Here is a 22,751-nt window from a genome sequence, read left to right as displayed (position 1 = left end):
TCGGGACCAAAGTTTCCCTTGGTGGCTGGGTGGGGCCACACCTGGTGGGGTGGGATTCAAACCCACTGCCTCCTGCATCCCAACCCAATGCTCTACCACTGAGCCTAATAATATATATTTTTGAAAAAAAAACACAAAACCCAAAGCAATTAAAAAAAAATTCTTTTGTTGTGTATGAAACATCACTCTGACCCAAAAGTATGTAACACCTTTATTAAATTCATATCAGTATAATAACTATAGTATGAGGCTGTTTAACAGTATTGTGGTCACTCATAGATTAACAATCCAACACAGCCATCGAATGACTGAATAACCTTTATTAATTCAACACAAGACATTAAAACCATTTCTCACTATAGCGATTTAATGAAAGATTAATGATTAGGACGAATGATATACAGAATAAATAGAAAAGTCACTTCTGGTCTCCTATTACATTTTTGCTCACAAATTTCAATCAATTGAACAGTGACAGTACATAGAAAAATTGGATTATAATCTGTGTATTTATGTATGTCAATGATAACAGCTGACTGCATAAGTGTATATTCTCTGTTGCATTTATTCAGATCAACACATTATGGGAATAAATCTCATTGATCGTAAATCCAGTCATTCTGTGTTGACACATTATAATTGGCTATTGTTTGGTGTGCCTACTTCCACATCCTTCCTATATTTCCTTGACTGCTTCACCCCTGCACTTCAGTGTAGTGCAGGGGTGTGCACACTGACGCATGTCTGAATGTAGCCGCTTAAAGAAGTAAATAGTCTTTCTTCTCTAATGTTGGATTTCCCCGTGTGATTTTTCTTTAAAGTTAAAAATCATTAAGTTGCACTATATTATATTCACCCTTTACGTTGTAAATAACAATTCAGTGTCGCTGATACGTGTGGGTGTTACTCACGTTACATTTGGCAAGATATTCAGCTTTGAAACGTACCACAAAATAACAGAATGGACCCACTGTCACGTTACAATTGTATTCCGATGTTTCCACTGAATTTCTGCTGTTCTCCAGGGTTAACACATTCTCACCAGGAGCCAACAACACTGTGCCACAAGCTTACCCTGAGAACCACATCACACATTTAATACATTAAGAGAGGGATTGTAAAAGTAGGAAATACACACAATTCATTTAATGTGACACTGGACACAATTTGCTGGTGTTCAATTTAAATCGGCTTTTTTAACTTTTCTTGTGCTGGATTTAGTTACAGTAGTGCTATAGTACAAGGAGCACTTTGTGCCTGTGTAAAAAAGACGGACTCAAAGAGGATCAGGTAGCTGTAGTTTTGGGGGATTCGACACATAACAGCCACAAACTAGTGCAAAATAAGAGTGGAACACATCACATGTTTGAATAAGTGAAGCTTGCACCATGTAGCCTATCTGATTCATGACATGACTGATGTTAAAGCTGCTAAATGTAGAGCTGACAGCGTAAAATTTAGGAAATTGAGCATGTAACTGTCGTCCATAATTTGCCGTTCATGTTGCATGTGTACAATTTCTCCCCTAAGGTTGTCTAGAGTGGAGCAACCCAAAAAAACAAAAAAAAATAAAAAAAACACACACACAAACACACTACTCCAAACTGTTGCATTGTGCACATAAGGGTGAACTCAACATTGTAATCAGCTCTTTCTGGGATATTTTTTTATTTGGAGTTGGAGCACAATGACGCACTTGGTGACATGTGGTTGCGAGTCATGTTTCCAACATGGCATGGTATAAAACACTGCCACTAAAGAGATTTAGGAGGTTGCTGAAGTCATTGAGTTTCAAATTCTGCACATAGCAGCTTTAAAAACAATTGCATGTCAAACACTTTATGGTATTTTATCATAACCCATCTTGAACAAGCCACAGATCTGAGACCTGAAGGTTTAAAAAGGCACTGACTGTGTAGACATCCAATAAAAGGCCTGGGTCAACATTACTTCTGTAATGTTTTAAACTGCAACAATATGTTGTTTCATTGACTGTGCTTTGAGCTTCAGATTAGTAAAATATTTGTGTGTTTAAACTGACCCTAATTGGTTCATTGCGGAGGAAACATGTAGCATTCCGATCCAGGTTTACTGTCAGTGGCAAACTTTCATTAACATGTTCACATACCCTCAGCAAATGACAGAGAGCAAACATTCAGTCAGACTTATTAGGTGATGTGGTCAGGACGACCACAATAAGCCGAGGCTCACGTTAGTCCTATTTACAAACTTGTAGATATTAGCTTGTAGTGTGTGGGTACATATGTGATAGAGAAAATCCTAATAGCTCCAGGGAATAGGACAGTTGGCTGGAAGTTGGTAATTTTGGCAGAAAACAGACCTTGGGACAAAGATGGTTATGGTTACACAATAAGGTCGAGCAGTTACAGTTAGAGAAAACCATTTGTCTAGACAATAAACCACAACGACAAAAGTCTAATTGACAACTTGTAGCCAACGCTTTAAGTCAACCATCTTGTTGGCACACACTGATCTTTGCCTGGCGCCCGGAACCTTTTGAATTTTGAGCCAGGCTGTTGACCTATTTCCAGGCTTTATACTAAGATAAGCCATCCAGTTGTTGGCTGTAATCCTATAGACAGATACATGACTAGTATTGATATTCTCATTTCCAAAAGCAAATGTGTGTATTTTTTTTTTTAATTGAACTATTCCTTTAAATAATAGTAGGTTCCTATTGGTAAAGGCTCTTATAAGACCAAAAGCAGGATTAACCTTGAGATTTGAATCTTTACCTCAATTTTTTATAGCTCCATCTATTACATTGCTTTATAGTCTGTAGATAAACACATCGTAACTATGCAATTGTTGCTTCTGTACACTGTTACTACACATCTTACACATCACGTGCAAATGTTTTTTTTTGACGGCTTCAATTTTACCATAGCTGTGATTAAAAACGGAACATTTTGTTTAAAATTGACAAAAGGCATCGTCTTTGCTCCAGTAACTTTTTGCAGGACAGATAACAACATGGTTGACGTAACTGTTCAACTCCATTCATGAGCTGATTCTAAAGACATCAGATATCATTATGTTCTGTACCTTGGAACCTAAACAAAACCATTCAAGATAATAAGTTAAGACTGCATTAACCAAATACATTTCATTTTGAGAGCTACACTTTCTTTGGTTTGTATCCCACAAGCACACAACTAGTGGATCAGTCTACAAACAGATGATAAATTAACAAATTAGTAGAAAACAAAACTTTCTACACATTTTCAAAGTTAAAAACAGTAAAGTCTTATCTGATAGTGTGGTCTATTGAGCGGTGGCGCTGCATGCTACAAGTTAGTTTAGGGTTTAAATATACAATAATACTTTTAAACTTCTCTCTGACTTCCCTAGTTTAAAATATTTCTCTTCTCCTCGATGAAGAATGCCTCCAGACGACATCACCCGGAGGAGTTTTACATCATTGGGAGTTCAGATAACATCATCTTGGGGAGCTCTGGAAAAGCAGGTTGACCACGATCAGAACCTCCACAGTGTGAGCAACAAGATGACATAATCTGAACGGTAAGTTCCTCCAAGTAATGTCATCTGGAGGCATTTTTCATCCAGAAGAAGAGGTATTTTAGTATAGGGAAGTCAGAGAGAAGTTTAAAACCATTATTGTATATTTAGACCCTAAACTAAAGCCAAGTTGAAAATTGGTGAAGCTGCCCTTTAAGGAAGCCAGAGCAGACCAGTCATATCGTTGCCCTGTTGGATGAAGACATAAAACACACCTCGAGTTGAAAGTAAGGCTGCAATTGTGGAGTGTTTCTGCTTGAAGTTGCAATTAAAAAAACAAAACAAGAAACACTTTTCAAGAGTAAGAAGTGATCCATCAGCCAAAAAGATAATTATTTCAACAAACTAGAGGTCTTATCCCCATGGAATGAAGGGAAGTTTCTCTTGAATTACAAACACCTGCTGTTACAATCATGTTAGTAACCACCAGTATTGTCTTGTAATTGTAATGGAAACTCCACATAATTGAATGTTTGAATATTTTAACAGTCCCTAGAGGGTGTGCAGGTATGAAGAAACACTTAATATCCACTACACGCATCTGACAAGGCTTAAATATGATCAGGTAGCATGTGTAATGAGTGTTATGCTGAATACAAAGTCTACAATACCTTGTTTTCAACTGACTTGCTACTAGATGTAGAGCCAAAGCTGCGTGTTTACACTGTGAGCAACATCTGAAGGTCACCGTGACCACAGACTTGTGGCTAGATGACAAACGTGCTTACAATTTGACCACGACCGCAATATTCACACACTCTGATCACCACAGATCAGATTTAAACATCAATTTCACTTCTATACAAGTGCAAATTATGTGAGAAGCTGATCTCATCACATCAGTTTCTCAACTCTTGCAATCATGTATTTGACAGTCTATTAAGAACACATGTGTCAAAGCTGGTTATCATCTGAAAAATTGCTGAATATACTTTTTCCTGCTCTTTGCTTATTGTTGCTACTTGAGTACTTTTGATATATTTCAATCCGGGGTTTACTTTCATGGTTTTGGCTTTGTCCTAACTGACTGGGAAAAGCTGCTCGAGTTTGTCAGATTTTCTTGGCAATGCTGCAACTTTCTCAGAGGTCAGCAATTAGCTTGGTGACCACAATGTTATCACTGATATAAGTGAAAATATCTGTGGCATATCTCTGAAAATGAGACCAGTTGTCATGAACTAGAATGGTCATAATGTGCTGTTTAACACCATTAATGGACAAAACCAGGGTCTTATATAGTGAAAGCAGCGATGCATTAAAGTTGCCTCTAATGTGTCTGACCAGTAACAGTTTTGAAGTTCAGGGGAAAAGCACTAGTGTGTCTGCAGCCTACCACACTGTTGCTTTTCAACAGCGCAAATCGACCAACGGTTTCCAGCATCCTGAACACGTCACATTTTCTGAGCAAGAGCAAAACAAGACTCTGAGTCTTGGTATGAGGCCGCCACCTTTCTCCATCGCTGAGACCAACGTCTATCCAGACTTTCTGAAATGATGTACATTATTCACTTCATCACTAAAATTCCACCCAATGTCTCTCAATGTGTCCACAAAGCTGATCATCTCTTTGCACAAACGCAGACTGCAGAGCTCAGAAATCCCTCCCTGTGTGTTCACTCTTGAACTCCCAGTTTGGGGTATTTCCAACCTTTAAATGCTGCATCCTTGTACCTGGGTAGAGTTGCAGTACAAAACCTCTATAAAGAGTAACAGGAAAGCAAATACTTGTTATTTATATTATATAATAAATAATAAAACTTTGTTCATATATCTATATAGTGTATATGTAAAAAGTTCTGACAAAAAGGGTGCCTGGCTAGCAAAACCACTTGATACAGAAGTGGCAGCACAGCTGTTTGTAAAAAGAGATATACTGTATATGTTGACCAACTGTGAGTATATGGAGTCTTTAAATACAATCCACCACAACTCCTGAGTTTCAGAGGGTTTTAAACAGACATTTGTTTGAAAAAAAAAAAAAAACATTCAGCTGCTCAGCTCTGCAGTTTGATGAAGCTCTTGGTCATGCTGCAATAAAAACCAAAAAACAAATCTGCAGCACAAGCAGGCATATGTTTCACCTGAGGAGGAGCTCAAGTTAAACTGGCAGCTGGTGCTTCACATTTAGAATCTGCTATACGTTGCTATCAATAACAACCACTCCCTTGTTGGGGGCCAAAATGTTTCCAAAACAACTGAACTTGTCCTCTAGCTTAATTCTGTCTGATACCCCCAAAATGCAGATGCATCTGCAGAGTAACGTTAAGAATGAGGTCTCAGATGGTAACATGAAAGGAGTCCCAGCTGTCATCTTTGCCGCAGGTGCTCCCGTTCTTGGTCGCTCCCATTGTCGCTGCCCCCTCTCCAACTTCTCCATCCGGTTGTTCCCCAGTAGGAGTGGTGCCGGACTCCGTGTAATACTCATCGTCCTCGTCGAAATAGCCGTTCTCCATCATGCTGAGGCTTGAGGCCGCGCTTAGGTCCTGGCAGCTCCCCTTGTATTCCTGGATTGACTCATGGAGCGACCACAGCTGGCACAGCAGGGACATGTCCTGCTGACGCAAACCCACCTGGAGGGTGGTAGAAGGCAGATCCTGATTAGTACAGGAAACATTTCTAATGTGAGTCATTCAGCATTTTTTAAATCCCTTTTGATTTTATTTTTTCAAAGGAATGTTTGCTGGTTCTACATGACATCTGCTACTATTAGTTTAACAAAGAACAACAAACTTAACCATGACAAGTCTGACGCAAAGTGGAGTAAATGTTCACGCATGAACAACTGACTACACATTTTTGAACAAAGGCTCAACATTGCATCAGACTTTGTTCAATGTTCCAAACTACTAAAATGGCCACTATTAGATATTCCTCTTCTATATACTAATCTGCTGAATAGTATTTTCTAGATGAACTCAATATTTATAAAATTTCAGAAAAAAACCTCACAGTATTGCCTATGAGCCTATGACTACATCAACTTGTTTTGAACAGATCTGCTGTAACTTATAAATGTGTAGGGTCAGGGGTCACTATACTTCCCTAAAAGGACATGACTATGTCCAAAATAACTACTGGGGCTTTTCTGCTGCATACACCTCAGCTGACAATGCAGTTTGAGCTGAGGGTCACTGCATTGTGTTCCAGTGAACAGACATGCAAGTCATAGTCCGTTCAAATAGCTCAGGCTGACCACAGTGCCCTGTGAACTGACGAGCGGCTTAGAGTTCCGAAAATATAGGACATCGACAGCTGATTAGACAACTACAAACTCGTGGTAATACATTAACAGCATCAGCAATAAGCCTCGAGCTGGGAATTTGCTGCGGGGAGAGTAAAGCACATGAAGCAAAAACAGGGTTTAGAAAAGCCCCTAACAGAAATTTTAAAAAATGGCAAAGGGGTAGAGGTTGTGCAACACTTTGATCTTTTTTCTTGCACATACCCGGCACTGACGAAACACGACTGTTGTAATATCTAAGAGCTATTAAGGAGTTTACAGTAATTATGAATTCTGGTATGGCCCTGATAACAATCTCTGCTGCTGGAGGCAGCGTAAGAGTGTGTTTTTAAAAAAATAAATAAAGACACAGTGTCTGGCTCTGGTTACACCTCAGTGAATGTAAGAGGAGTTTTTCATTAAAGCTAAAAAGGAATAACATTTTGCTTAGAATATAAATCATTGCCTCAATCAAACACAAAGCCCTAAACCCATTTTCTCATGCACTCATGTTTTTGTTGGTAGTTTCTTTCTTTTTTTTTTAAATCTCTTTTTGTTTTTAGCTTGACATAATAATAAACAACAACTGTGTGTTGTAGAAATATAGCATTAAACAACAATTACCATGATCTCTAAATAACTAGGCAAACACATGATCCATGGAACAAAATCCAACCAGAAATTATTGGACTTTGATGTTTTATTTAGCTCCTTTTGAATTCCAATAAGGCTCCTGCAAAAAGCTGATAAAGTTCGTGTTTCATTTCGATAATGTTCATGGGATTTATGCCGAATCCACCAGGAGACACTAATAATGTGTAAAAAGGCTTAAGCTGTGTCCTAAAGTCGGTGTAGTTCGCCCAGAGGCCAGACAACATGAAACTACCGGAGCTTCTTTACACGATTCTGCTGCCTGCATGCGTGTTGGGATTAAACGCTTTTCCACAGAAACCCCGGGATGACCACACCGTTTTTTTCTGTATTTTTAAAAAGCCTAAAGTCTTTACCATCTCTTTCCGCAGAAGAGCCAGAGCAGCGTCGAGGTTGGCCGGCTTGTTCGCCAGCAGGTTGTCGGCGTTGTTCCTGCCTCGGCTCAGGTCGTCCTGGATCATGGTTTTCTTCACGTACATCCTCTCCATGTCCCTCCAAGAGCCGCCGCTGGAGTTCAGCAAGCCGCTCAGGCTCTTCGGCAACGGCGGCAGACCCTCGATGCAGGCCATTCCTCCCCCCGTACCGTTCGTTGACTTCCCATTCATCGTCCCGTGTGTTACTGACCGAAGAAACTGTACTTTTTCCACTTGGCTCGATGGCTTCGCTCGCAAAGACTGCGACCACTGGGACTATACACACAACCGTCTCCCGCACCCAGCACACAGAGCAACAGCCGCAGTTCTCCCAACCAGCGTCGCCACGTCAAGTCTGACGTAAAGATGTCATTGCGTTTCCGGTTGGATCATCAAAGTAAAAGCACATCTTGTGAACGTATCGTTTTTTGACATTTTACGCATGTTTGTGGATTTTGAAATAAATTGCCTTAAAAATGAAATGACAGTATAACGCGTACTTTCAGTACGTCTCTCAGTGTGACTTTGCATATTTACCTTGATTACTTTGCTATTTAAATCATTGGACAATGTTGGATATATATCCAACATACACATCGTCCATACATACAAATCTCATAATTTACAAAAAATAGTGACACCTATCATGTTTTCCTGGGCACTGGGATTAAAAACGTTCTTTTTAACTTGATTTCACCTGTTTTTGTTATTTTTTTATTTGGGCCAGGATATTGTTAGTTACACACACATAGGTACCTGCTTTTTAACCTTGATACAACTCTGTCACTATAGTTGTTTGCACTTTTTATTGGTATATGTAATATAATCATGTTTAGGATTCTTATAGTTACAGTTATTAATGCATGGTTACAGCCACTTGGAGAGAGGGTTTTGCCAGTCTACCGGAGATGAATCTAAATGTTTCATAAAAAGTTATATGTGACAAAAAAACCCCCACCAGTTTTCACATTTGAGAAGCTAATGCCAATGAATGTTTGATTTTTTTTTATTTTTTTATTTTTTGCTTGGAAAGAAACTGAAACAATAAGCCAATTGTCAAAAATAATGTGATTGACTTATCAATTAATTCACTACTTGTTGCAGCTTTGAAGACAGTACAACTAGAGATTAGCCACAGAAAGGTAATGAAAAAACAATATACCATGATTAAAAACATCATGGCAAATGAAATCCCACAGGATGACAGTAACATTTGGGGTGCAGTTTTACAGTGTTGACATTTACTCATTCACACAGAATCCACATGTTTCCTTTGGTGGAAGAATCTCCAGCAAATTAACAAATTAGATCTTAACAACAGTGTCTGTCTTTGAGGACCAATACAGGTCAAACTTTTCTTGTCAGCTTTTATTTTGAATACTAACTTCTGATCTTGTGTTGATCAGCTGATGTGAACTTGACGCCGTTGGATTGTGGCTAAATTGTAAAATCGTCTTCCTGTCCTTTTAACACAGTGGCTGCTGGGCGTCTCCCTAACAGCACTTAGCGGCAGGAAACTGTATTTGTTGCTGGTTTTGATGGTGTCATGTGTAATTTCATGTTTGATTGTTTATCATTATCCAAAGTGCTTTGAACAAAAGCAGATGAGAACAGAAAAAATACATCATTACTTTTATGCAGAGACCCCCCCAAAAAATGAAACAATGTTACTGTCAGGAGTTACAGAGCAGCTACTGTTAGTCGATTAACTGATTAGAGGATAGTTGGAAAATAAAACATGCCGACCATAGGGTCGTTCTATTTTCTCAAACGTGAATATTTAATGGTTTTCTTTTTTGGGCGGATAGTAAGTCTCATAAAGTGATTTTTTTTTTGTTGGTCAGACAAAACAAAACATTTTAAGAAGTGACCTCATAGTTTGGCTACATTTCATTGTATGATTCATCTAGACAATAATGCAAAATGCAAAATGAGACGCATTCCATGTGCAAATCAACCATATTTAGCTATTATTATTATTATATTATTATATTTAGCTTTTCATTCACACTGTTAATTGACTGCTGCAGACTTCTTAAAAAATAAGTTTTTACACTTTTAAGTAAACACAAAAAGTACACATTTTAAATAAAAAGTCTATTTTTAAAATTATGTTTGAAATGTATTAATGGTAGTAACAACTTAAAGAAAAATGTAAGGCATGATCTGTCTAATGTTCATTCTCTAATATTGAAATATCAAACTAACTGTCTGTCTATTGTCTATAGTGAAGATTGTGGGGTTTTTTTTTGAGTCCAGACAGAGGTTTAGAGGTCATGAACGGAGTGTGTTGGACAATAGTGTGACAATAAAGGACAGATGGTGGGCTTCACTTCCCGCCCCCCCGGCCTTTAGCTCCGCCACAACAATAACGCAATAATAACCCTGAAACCAACAAACAAAAGCATCACACACACTTTACAGCGAGCCAAGCATGTGTCGCAGTGTGCGCGCGCACACACACACTCACACAGACACAGGCACTTGGTTGAAGCCTGAAGTCTGGCATTTCCAGGCTTTATTTTAATCATTTCACTGAAATAATTTCAATCTGACACATTTCCTGACACTCTTAAATGCCTTCTTGTTGAATGATGCCATACAAATGTTTATGTTTGCCAGTTGTGTTATTTTTAACTTGTCCATCTCCTCTAAATTGTTCAGAGACATGCTAATTATATATCATTTCGCTTTGCTTCAAAATTATTTGGTTTGAAAATATGTTGGGATGGCCATTACAAGGGAAGGACATTATACCATAAGGATGGATTACTTTAAAAAGAATCTTAGTCTGACTGCCTTTTTATTCACTATCTGAGAGTTTAGAAAATGTCATATCTGTCTATCAGTAAAAACATTGACTTGTTTTAGCCTAGAGTTGCAATTATTATTTTCTTAAATTAAAGGACAGCTTGATATAAAAAATGTTGATTGTTTTAGTCTTTGCAAGTAAAAAGAAGGAACTATTACAACTACGCAGAATAATTTGATGCTAATCTTTGTTTATGGCTAATATGTAGCTCTGGGTGCTGGGATGGACTTTGCTTCAGGTTATGGACTTAAGGCCAGTAAAAGGCATACATTTTGTATTTGCATTACTTTTTTCAATAACAAATAAATAAATCAATAGTAAAAATCTTCATAGGTTGCAGCCCTTAATTCTCCTTAAGCAGATATGGACAGATTAAAAATACATTAATAAATAATATTGCTATTATTATTATCATATCACTATATAAATCATTAAAATGGAGAATAAAAAACAGAGGTATAAAAACATGTGTTATACATTATTTACCATCCACCCCAAAAGAACTAGCTAATGCCAGCTTTGCTAGAACAAGGCAGGTTGTAGCTGGTTGGATGCTTTATAAGTTGAAATCTGTAATTTTTCAATCTAGTACTTCATACATTAGCTCAGTGTTCAGATTTGATTTACTGTGGGCTATAAATTTAAACTTTTGTATTTACTCCCAAACATGTAGGATAGATAACAAATTGAAGTGTTGACCCATTTCTGCTCTGAGAACAATTAGCAATCAGCTGATAGTCCACATCTGCACAGTTTAAAGGAGAGCAGATGGACCCTTTAGAAGCCTTCCTCGTCATCGTCATCATCATCACTGCATCCTAAAATCAAAGGATTAGGCATGTGGTGGTCCCCCCAGGGGATGCATGTAACCTTAGCAGGGTGGTGTTAATCTGCCTTACTAAAAAGCACAATGAGTAAGTCAGCTAATAATTCTAAAGATATCTGCTTATGTCTCTACTGGAAAGATGATATGGCGCCTCAAAGCCCAGAATTTACAATTTCTTCTTTTATGCATTGTCGAACTACTCATTTTTGCCTGTTCTCTTTTATTTCACTATATTTATTTGAATTTTGACCACCCTGCCTGATTTCCAGTAGAAAAAATAGAAACTAGTCTTGCTGATGCAACACTGAACTGAACTGAACTTGGATTTTGCCTGGGAAGAGAGACAATAGTCTAAAGTGAACGAGGGAGGGTGTTAGGAGGAGGTCAGCTGCTTAGTGTGTCATTTTACAGCAGGTCAGTGAAGAGCAGCTGCCTAGTTTTCCTTTGCACAGAGGCCTCTGAAAGGGACATTGATCCTCCCTTAGATAAATTTATAGTTAAATGTAAAGCCAGTTTCTTCCTTTTGTTGTGGACAGGAAACATCTCACAGTGGAAATGTAACTTTTGTGCAGGATGCTGCGTTGCTTTCAAGTGCTCCCTCAGAGGGAACATTATTCCTCAAACTGGAAGCAACCAAAACTAATTGGAAAAAAGTATTTCAAGCATTTGAAAATGAACCCAGTCAGTCTTAGGCATAGTGCTGATCGGCAGCTGGCCTGGCCCCCTTTTCTGCTCTACCCCCCCCACCTTATGATGACATAAGAACAGATGAACAGGAACTTTAAAACAACATGTATTCTTGGTGGTGATATATGGCATAAAAGGAGACCTGTTATCTCATGTAGCTAAACCATTATCCATCACTTAATTGTAAGAAAAGTTGGAGTTTTTTTAATTAGATGTGATAAACCAGATAACACATTTTTATTTGGTATTAAAACGTCTTTTAAAACATAACACGTAAGTGTGGAAGACAACAATAACATTTTAATGTTTTAACATTTTAAATTCTAATATAAATCTTAATATAAACACATAAAAACGTTGTCAGTTTTTCTACAGTAGCTCTGATCGACAAAACGCATTAGTAATTTCACTGCATTTTTATCAGATACATTCACACTGCCTGATCCTGCTGATAGCTGCAGCATCAACATGAAGACCTGCACAGACAAATAGCTGCAAGTGTGAAATCTGATTCCCACAGATCGGCAGAGGTTGCTCAGAGTCCCCTGCTGTCCGAAGGGCAGCATATATAGATCTGAGGAGGCGGAGAAAGCATCAGACAGAATAAGTAAGCCTTTCTGCCTTTGCTGTTCTTGTACCAATACTCAGACTAAAATATAAACGAACTATGTTAATGCCTTATAATGTCCTGCTGAATGTAAGTTAAAAAAAACTTAGATAATCTGTAAAACCCAAATATTCTCTTGGAAAATTAAGGCACAAGCTGTCAGATGGGCCCTCATTATTACAGGGAGGTATCACTAACCACAACACAGAAAACAATCCAGTCTGATAGTAAAACTTTTGAAACAAGCAGTGATATATTATAATTACTAAATATCAAATATCCCAACATTTAAAACTCCCTGAAATGTATATTGAGAATTTGGAAGTTGGTTTTATTGCAACATCCCTTCTACATTATCCAACTCCCATTCTGCTCCTCCTCATTTAGGAGAGGCAGGAATCAAGATGCTCGTTGATCTTTGACTCCTGCACTTTCGCTTGGCACACAGGGCAGCTCACCATCAGTGCGGAGGAAGAGGTTGAAGTAGAGGTAAAGCTGTGGAATCCCACTGAGGAATGAGGAGAAGATGTAGAGGGGGTTTCAGTTCTCTGCTGCATTGCAGGTTCTGTGGGGTTTATCGACTCCCTAGATGGTGCTGAATTGCTGGCTAATGTCTTCTGGAAAAAGTCAAAGATGCTGACTGAGCTGCTGCTGTCGTCCCGCAGCCTCTTTCTCTCACCACCACCAGCAGCTCCTAATGGACTTTCACCATTTAAATGAGCAAAATACTTGGACTGTGATGGTTCAGCAGGGCTGCTGTTGGTTGGAAGTACAGGTGGATACTTTGAATGGTTGGATTTACTGGGGTTGTTGTTTGGTGTTGTCGGCAGGTCTCTTTTAGTATCTGTGAATGAAATAGTGGACTGACTCCCTGATTTCCTGAAGTCTGTGCTGTTGAAGAGTTCATGAATTGACCTCTGTTTGATTTGGTGTCCTCTTTGACTACTGCTGCTACTGTGGGGTTTAGAGATTCTCACTGGTGAGCCGTTAATGTTGGCAAATGCCCTCGTATTACTAACAGACCTCTTTGTAGGTGGCTTCTGCACAGTGGAGGTCGCTGGTCTGATGGAGGGGAAAATGGTGGAGGTTCCTTTGATAGGGCTATGCAAGCTGGAGAGACTAGCTGGGGATGAAGGGGTTAGGAGTTTCTTGGGTGAGGAGAAGGAGCTGGATGAAGTTGTTTCCACAAAAGACACTGGCGAGGAAGATATATGGGACTCAGATTTCACTCCAAGTACAAAACCTTTGCCACTAAATGGGATAATATTCCTTATGTCCTGTGATCCAGAACCTGAGAGGGGGAAAATGTACAAATTGATGTTAGAAAACAGGTTTTTATGATATGTAGCAAAAAAGACTGTTCCACTTGTTTTCTTTTAATGATAAAAAACTTAATTCGAAAAGTTTCATAAAAATCTTTTAAAAAGAGAAACAAGTTCTACATGTGTTGTAACTCTTACACAGCTGACAACATTTTTAAACATACAGAACAACATTCATAGTTATTAAAGTGGGACAAAGGAACAAGCTCATCACCTGTAGATGTATTTGAATGCTTTTCATTTCCTGAGGCCTTCTTCTCTGAGCTCTTTCCATCTTTTTTACCATCCTTCTTGCCTTTTTTGCCATATCCTTCAGGCTCTTTGATCTTGGTGTATGTCCCACCACAAGTCCTCTTGTGGTCCTCCCACCAAGGGTCCAGAGAAGAGGGTGCCCGGTTCATAGCCCTCTTTACATAGCCAAAGTATGGTTTGCGGTTCTGGCAAGGCCCATTGCATCGCCACCAGTGCTGCCGATACACATCAACCTCATCATGGAAACTGTGGTAAACCTGATTAGAGGGCAGAGGAGGGATTAAAGGTTCAGAAGATACAGTATTTATTTATGTTACAGTATCATTGATAGGTTTTGGTCAAAGGGTTTTACACTTACAGTAATATTAGTCCCACTGGTCTTGTTGATCCGATTCATATGTTTGCAAAACTCAGGTCCATGGCCATCTCGGTCTCTGTTGTTTTGAGTCACAAACAGAAGTGCGTGAATCATTTCATGGAGGAGAGTCTGAAAACAGAAAATGAACAAACATTACTTTTTAAGTTGAGTAAATCTTTCTAAGGATGTTTTTGCCTCTACCACGTTACAAACTGACACACATTCATAGCTGGAACCTGGGAGAAAAAGGGAAATTATCTCTTACAAATTGCGTAAAAATTTTATTGAGTAAAAATACTTTTTGTGTTATTTTATTAATTAAGAGAAGACTTTTGATGTTCATGTATTCCATTATTTTTAACAACCTCTAAACCCACTATTGGTAACCTGGTTGTATACATTTCTAGCCTTATAATAAGCTATTGTATCACTGTGCAAACTACATGTTTAGTTGTGGGGCCTAGTAGTGTTGTTAGGTTCAGTTGATCTGATTTAAAATAAAAAAGTTGTTGTTTTGACACAAGTTGTTCACTTTAAATACAAGTATGTCATGAATCTACCGGTACAAGTTAAATATAGCATTGAAACAGTGTCCTCTCACCTCCACCAAGTCTTTTCTGGGTCTCAGCTTCAGCAGAGGCTCACTGAGTCTGATTGAACAGAGTCCACCTCTGCCCTCATAAGAACACAAACCTGCACATCTAAGAGAAAGACCAGGAGACAGTCAATACCGAACGCACTGCAACACTTCTACCAACCCATCGAGAAAGATCCTTTACAACTAGTAGCATTACTCTGTAATTACATTCTCCTTGTTCTATGGTCAAACATTTTACAGGGGCATCACTGCATTTACAAAAACGCCAAACACGTGACTTACAGTGTCATTCTGGGGCTCCACTTAACCTCAACCCCGCAGAGTTTCCCCCAGAAGAACATGTCATTGAACTCCAAGAACATGGCTCTGACGTCCGGACTGGGGTCCAACATCTCCCAGGACTCGTCCACGATGGACAGAGGTCTCTCGGGCTCCACTTTCCGTCTCTTACTGCTTTGACCGAAGTTTACATCCTCAAAGCCGTCTGATGCCAACAACGAGGTTTCGTATTCATTGTCAAACTGCTCCTGAAGCCGAATGGCGAGTAGAAAGTCATTCTCCATGTCAACCGACGGAAAGAAAGGGCTGATATAAGTTAGCTTAGTTAGCTAGCTGTTAGCATTAGCAAAGTGTCTTCGGTTAATGTTTATATTAATGCTGGATTCACTAGCTAACGTAGATCGGGCAACTCCCAAACGACAAGTGAGAGTATTCAAGGAGCCAAAAGTCTTTAATTTGTGCTATCCGAAGAAACAGGTATTTATTTTCATGCTGGACAAGCGTGTTTGCTGTCAGTCGGAAACCAGAAGCCAACGATACATTGGTCAAGTTCCCGCAATACAACTACGAATTTCCCTTAAGCGTTTCAAAATAAAGTTTCAGGTGGATGCAGGTTTACCAAACACATGTACACTGTTAGAATGCAACTACATTTACTCAGTCCTACAGTTTCAAGCACGTTCTTTATTTAAAAGTTACATTGTATGCACAACAGGTTATTCTACTTTCAGTCAGTCAACTGCGGTTGCAGTTGTTCCTGTGAGTATTTAGCTTTAAAACAACATAAAATAGGTTTATAAAGACGCCACATTATGAAAGATGTTATTAAACATTTCCATTTGTTTTAGCTTGGGTGACTTCTTAAAAACATCTTGATATTTCACAGAAAAGCTATTGCAGTACAGTCCAAAAGTTAATATGTTTTCATCTCGCTTAGTAATCTGCTGACTTTGTGTAAGGGGCCCGACCTTTAAAAATTAATGTATTTGCCCCCCTATTAATTAATTCTGACTTTCTTGACAAAGTAGTACAAAAAGCTGATAACCATACAGTGGACTTTCTTTTAAAACAAAGGTAAATATTTTATTAATTTTGCCTTTTAGTAATGGTTTTTAATTTGCAGCCAGTGTGACGATCTTATTTATAGTTTTTATTGTTTAGCATCTGGTCGAGAATTTAGTAGCTCTCTTAAACTTGATCAAACGTTTACGTTACTCAAACGCGTCGCAGAGAATTCTGGGATATGTAGTCGGTGGCCAATGGCAAGTCCAACCGGAGGTTTTCTGTTGTAGCCTAGTAATGAAATTAATTAACATGAACACAAAACATTGTTTTAAGTATGAATTCAAAATTATATAAAGATTTGAAAATGTTTAAATCTGATTTGTTGCCATCTTTTTCTTTTTCCGAATCCCGTGACGTTCCAGGGTGTCATCTAGTTTACAACTTCCTGTTTGGGTTGCAAGCGGATATGAGCCGACGAGCCTCGATGAACTCTTCTTTTTTCCACAGTTCCGTGTAATTTGTCAATATTTGAATAAAGTAGGTAAACACTCACAAAACAGAAGATGACGGAAACGGGGAACCGACTCCGGAAGCAACTCGAATCCCCTAATTTCGACCCGCAGAATTACGTTAAGCAGCTGTCACAGCAGTCCGATGGCGACAGGGATTTGCAGGAACATCGTCAAAAAATCCAAAACCTGGCCGACGAAACGGCTCAAAACCTGAAGAAAAATGTCTATAAGAACTACAGACAGTTCATCGAAACGGCCAAAGAGATTTCCTACCTGGAGAGTGAGATGTACCAGCTGAGTCACATCCTGACAGAGCAGAAGAGCATCATGGAGAGCATCACTCAGGCCTTGTTGTCTACAGACAAGGATGAAACCTCAAAAGAGATGCAGGCAGCTTTCCCCAAAGAAACTGAGGATGTGAAGCAGAGGAATCTCACCTCACTGCTGGAGAAAGTGGAGGGGGGTAAAAACATCATGGACATCCCAGGGAGGCACCTAGTCTACAATGGTGACCTCAGCGAGTTTGATGTAGACCACATGTCTCTCATCCAAAAGGTCCATGCCTTCCTGATGAATGACTGCTTGTTAATTGCCACTTGGCTGGCAAACCGTCGAGGCACAGTTAAGTATAAATACAATGCCTTGTATGAGTTGGATAGTTTTGCTGTGGTCAACGTAAAAGACAACGCTCCCATGAAGGACATGTTCAAAATCCTCATGTTCCCAGACAGTCGCATTTTTCAGGCAGAAAACAGCAAAGTCAAGAAGGAGTGGCTGGAGATTCTGGATGAAACCAAGAAGAAAAAAGTCACCAAGGACAAGCACGAGAAAGAAGAGGAGATACCCACTTCTCCCGTAAGGGCAGAGGTTTCCACCAATCCTTTTGATGAAGATGATGGGGAGCCAGCAGGCACTGAAGAAAGCGTGGACCTCAGCCTTGATTGGATCCAAGAGCTGCCAGAGGATCTGGATGTGTGCATAGCACAGAGAGACTTTGAAGGGGCTGTGGATCTGCTGGACAAGCTGAATGAGTATCTCAAGGACCAGCCGGTCACCCCGAAAGTAAAAGAGCTCCGGTCAAAGGTCGATGACCGTGTACGACAGCTAACAGAGGTCCTGGTGTTTGAGTTGTCTCCAGATCGGTCACTACGTGGAGGACCTAAAGCAACTAGGAGAGCTGTATCCCAGCTAATCAGACTAGGTACCAGCAATAACGCCTCACACACTAACACAAAGTCAGCATGTCTTTTCTATAGTAGTACCATTTTTTGGGGGAGGTCCGTTCAGCTTATTCCTTGAGTTCAGGGTCGCCACAGTGGATCATTGTCCGCATATTGATTTGGCACAGTTTTTATATTTACATTTAGTCATTTAGCAAAAAAAAATTTCCATATTACACCAGAGTTTTCCTATTAAAGAGAACCGTCAGTGTTATTTGTTCACATCCCTCACTTGCATTAATTTTCCATTTATTAGATAGTATAATCTATTTTGAGAACTTGGAGCAAGCATGCAAATTATTGTTGTCTTATTTTGACCAACAAGGTTGCTGGTGTCAGAAATGATCATATATTTTTGTTTTATTTGCTTTTCTAAAGTGTCTTTTCACAATTTCTTTAGCTTTGGTGCCGGTTTAGAAAATAAAAAAACATTTGCATAAACGTAATCTTTTGAGGTTTAGGACCAAATTTCTTAATGTCTTGATATATTTTTGTGATAGTGCCTAATGAGTTCCTAATTTTTTAAAAATAATTTTCCACTTTCATGCAGACTATGTTCAGAACAGATTTGAGTTGATAAATGGAACCATAACTAAAATTGTGGGAAAAAAAACAAATATTTAGAAAACATACAGATATCAACAGATGTATAAGATATCTATTCATAACAAGGTCACATTCCTTCTGCAGAACATTTTTTAATCTGTTATGGCTCATTTTAGCTCATATATTAATGCTACATTCTGAAGCATTTACCTTATATGTTCTTTTTACACATTTTATCTTCCTTTGTCTTTGTACAAAGCCCTTTTCCACATTTCAGACACTTATGATTTAGTTTCTTTTTAACAAGCCAACAAATTTGATATTCACCCTTAAACCAAATAGTGTATGTAGCATGCAGTTTGAAAATATCAAATCTATAATGACACCATAAATGCTATGATAAATCTGCTTGACTCATCAGAAAAACGGACTCTTAAGTTTTAACTATTTTTCTGCTCGGTTGCAGGCCAGTCCACAAAGGCCTGTGAGCTGTTTCTGAATAACCGTGCTGCTGCGGTTCAGACAGCCATACGGCAGCTTCGCATCGAAGGAGCCACACTGCTCTACATCCACAAACTGTGCAACATCTTCTTTACTAGTGTACTGGAGACAGCCAAGGAGTTTAAGATGGATTTTGCAAGAAACACGGGCTGCTACTCCGCCTTCGTTGTCTGGTCCAGATCAGCCATGAGGATGTTTGTGGACGCCTTCAGCAAGCAGGTATGAGCAGAAAGTCACAGCCTTTTAATGAGTTTTTTTAAAGCCAAGAGAGCAGATTAAGATGACCTACAAAGTAATTCAATAAAATTGCTTTGATGCTCTTTTTTTTTGTGTCAGGTGTTTGACAGTAAGGAGAGTCTGTCAACTGCTGCAGAGTGCGTTAAAGTGGCTAAAGAACATTGTCAGCAGCTGACTGACATCGGCCTGGACCTGACCTTCACTCTGCAGTCCTTGCTGGTCAAAGATATCAAGGCAGCGCTTCAGAGCTACAAGGACATAATCATCGAAGCCACCAAGCACCGAAACTCGGAGGAGATGTGGAGGAGGATGAATCTTATGACCCCCGAGGCTGTGGCTAAAGTCAAGGTGAATTTAGCTTCTGTGTTGTTTTCTGTTTTGTTTCCTCAAGTCTTTATTTTTGTCAGGTTCAGCTCATCGTTTCTGAGTTTCCCAGCCTTTGACTCGTGTTTTGCTCTGGTTTTGTGTTAACGGTGAATTGAAGAAAAAAATTAATTCAACATTTGATTATTCTCAGAAAATTACACAATATCAAATAAAAAAGTTATGTGTAGTTCTTGCTTCTAGAATGTGAGGATGTTCATTTTGGTTTATACCACTGTCAGTTCTTCAGGTTTGGACTGAATATCCGAAGAATTCACTAGTGACTCTGGCCAGTTACAAATTTTTTTTACTTATGTCACAAATCCCTCCTACATCAGCTGAAACATTACGATTTTTGTCTTTTTCACTGAAGGAAGAGATGCGAAGCTGTGGAATGGGCAGTTTTGAGCAGTACACAGGTGAGGACTGCTGGGTGAACCTGAGCTACACCATCGTGGCCTTCACTAAACAAATGATGAGCTTCTTGGAGGAAGGCCTGAAGCTCTACCTCCCTGAGCTGCACATGGTTCTCCTGGAGAGCCTGCGGGAGATCATCCTGGTGGCCGTGCAGCACGTGGATTACAGCGTCCGCTGCGAGCAGGACCCTGAGAAGAAATCCTTCATCCTGCAGAATGCCTCCTTCCTCCACGACACTGTGCTGCCGGTGGTGGAGAAAAGGTTTGAGGAGGCAGTTGGCAAGCCAGCCAAACAACTGCAGGACCTGAGGAAGAGCACAAGGCCTGTTCGAATAAATCCAGAAAGTACCACGTCTTTGGTCTAAGACTTCTTGAATCAGGATGGGGCTAAAAACATGTACATTTACCGACTGCTCTGGCAATTTCAACTCCTGTTTTAGAATAACGAGCTAGATTTTAGTCTCTTGAGAATTTGTAATGACTCTCACAAAGATTCCCATTAATAATAGCTTATAGTAAAGAAAAAGATCTGAATGTAACTTTTATGATCAGATTGACAATGTGTGAACCTGTATTGAGAATTTCAACACACAAGGACAAATATTGCAAAAGAAATATTTCGTGCAACGAAATTATGTTCTTTGAATGTTTAGGAGTATTTACATGTTGCTTGAGTCTAACTTTACTTACATTGATTTAACGTGTGACTGGACCGTTATTAAACACTATAAAATATTCTGGCATAATAGGATTGATCTGAAGGGATGACTGAAAGGAAATGTAATGGTAAATGATCACTTCTATCTTCTTTAAGCGGAAATTTAATAAATAAAAAAACAACCACAAGCAAAAGCTGTCTCCACCACATTTTTGTTTCTTCTATTAAAAATGAGAAAAATCTGTATCTCCTTTTTTTTTTTTTTTGTGATAAAATGGTTGTGCTTCTATTAACCTGTGCAGCAACAATACCTGTTCAAGGAGTGAATAAAGGAGCCACACAGACGTTTATTGAAGTAATACTGTATGAAGTGTTTTTTTGTTGTTGTTGTCTTTGGTTGTTAATATTTAAATGAAAGTAAAACCAGGCTTTCTTCACAGCACACATTTTAACTTCGCACAGCAAGAAAAGCAGAGTGGTAATTAATAACAACACATTGCTTGTATGCTATTCCCATGAGCCAACATCCACAATACCAAGACCCGGGAGCCAGGTCCCCTGAGTGTGCAGCCATTGTTACTCATACTCATAGGACCTGTGATTTTACTGCTATGTAAGGATGCTGTGAATAAAAGGCCTGTTGCATAAAGGAACTGGAGTTATTTTAAACCAACCCCAAAAATATCCTTAAACCTACCATGGATTCAGAGAAAGACTGAAGTATAGTGGGTCTGTATTTAAAATATACCAAGTAAACTATTTTATGAACCTTGTTTCATGCCCATATTGCCCTCTTGTGGCTGCTGAGACCCATAAAATGTTAACTAGATGAAGGTTGTGGAAGTTTTAAGGCATCGTGCGAAATCTGATTAAATGATGCAATATGATTGCTAATAATACTATTAGTGCCTACATTTAACATAAATTCTGGTCCTGGATTTACAAATGATTTTTACTGGTTCTAGTGTTTACATACCCTATTCTTGAAGAACATTGCACCAAACTAATGAGAGGAAAAGGTAGAGGGGCCAGGGTTTGTTCAGCTAAAAATTATACAAAGAAAAGATGAACAAAAGTTTGCACACCCAGATCTGCAGGAAGTTTCTTATAATTCATTCACACTTACATGTCAGCACAGGGAGTAAAAAAAGGATAAATGTTTCAGCTAAGCCCTCTCCAGTGCACAGTAATGAAAGTCCCTGTAGCTCTGGAACTTGTCCAGAAACATTAAGACATCCCTTTGACATGAAAAGTGTCATATATTGAATATCACACACAATGCATTTCCGGTGTCTAAATATTCATGATATTCACAGAATTGACAGGCCAATATCTGGAACATATGTGTTCTTTTATTGTCTTGGGTCACATGTAAGTTTGAATTAAATGTAAGAAAAATCCTTAAAAACATACTAAAAATAATTTCTTATAATTTGCCGATGATGAAAACTGATTTTCTAAAAACAAATATGAATATTATTCTGTATAAAATATTATGCATAAAATGAATAATATTCTGTAATTCTAAATTTAGGATTTCACCATATTTCCTTGCATTTGTCCCCTTTAGCTCCAGACTTTGCTTTTCCATGCACCAAAACCTATTCAACCAATAAGAACTGGTGCAGCATTATTACTGTCACATGAAAACAACTCATCGTGTCTTTGTGTAAAACATTTCCCGGCAGTGACAGGCCCGACGTGCCACGGTAGCAGATGCCGATATTT

At 38.9% G+C, this 22,751-nt stretch overlaps 3 protein-coding genes across 3 annotated transcripts; 1 reads left to right on the top strand and 2 right to left on the bottom strand.

Annotated features, from left to right (window-relative positions):
• Positions 1–198: 198 nt before the first annotated feature.
• On the bottom strand, positions 199–8,175 carry fam89a (family with sequence similarity 89 member A). The gene is made up of 2 exons (XM_067481787.1): positions 7,768–8,175; positions 199–6,110 (listed from the first exon to the last, which is right to left on the bottom strand). The coding sequence occupies exons 1-2, from the start codon at positions 8,014–8,016 to the stop codon at positions 5,817–5,819; spliced, it is 543 nt and encodes a 180-aa protein (XP_067337888.1). The 5' UTR covers positions 8,017–8,175; the 3' UTR covers positions 199–5,816.
• Positions 8,176–12,371: 4,196 nt separating this feature from the next.
• Positions 12,372–16,116, bottom strand: sprtn (SprT-like N-terminal domain). Its single transcript, XM_067481376.1, has 5 exons — positions 15,569–16,116; positions 15,290–15,389; positions 14,689–14,817; positions 14,293–14,587; positions 12,372–14,047 (listed from the first exon to the last, which is right to left on the bottom strand). The coding sequence occupies exons 1-5, from the start codon at positions 15,847–15,849 to the stop codon at positions 13,140–13,142; spliced, it is 1,713 nt and encodes a 570-aa protein (XP_067337477.1). The 5' UTR covers positions 15,850–16,116; the 3' UTR covers positions 12,372–13,139.
• Positions 16,117–16,994: 878 nt separating this feature from the next.
• Positions 16,995–21,382, top strand: exoc8 (exocyst complex component 8). The gene is made up of 4 exons (XM_067481375.1): positions 16,995–18,283; positions 19,315–19,568; positions 19,686–19,934; positions 20,323–21,382. The coding sequence occupies exons 1-4, from the start codon at positions 17,134–17,136 to the stop codon at positions 20,728–20,730; spliced, it is 2,061 nt and encodes a 686-aa protein (XP_067337476.1). The 5' UTR covers positions 16,995–17,133; the 3' UTR covers positions 20,731–21,382.
• Positions 21,383–22,751: the final 1,369 nt, after the last annotated feature.

Source organism: Channa argus, chromosome 17 (genome assembly GCF_033026475.1).
Source record: "Channa argus isolate prfri chromosome 17, Channa argus male v1.0, whole genome shotgun sequence".
Taxonomy (NCBI): Eukaryota; Metazoa; Chordata; class Actinopteri; order Anabantiformes; family Channidae; genus Channa; species Channa argus.
Note: the sequence above shows the minus strand (reverse complement) of the source record. Positions and strands in the feature narration are given on the sequence as shown.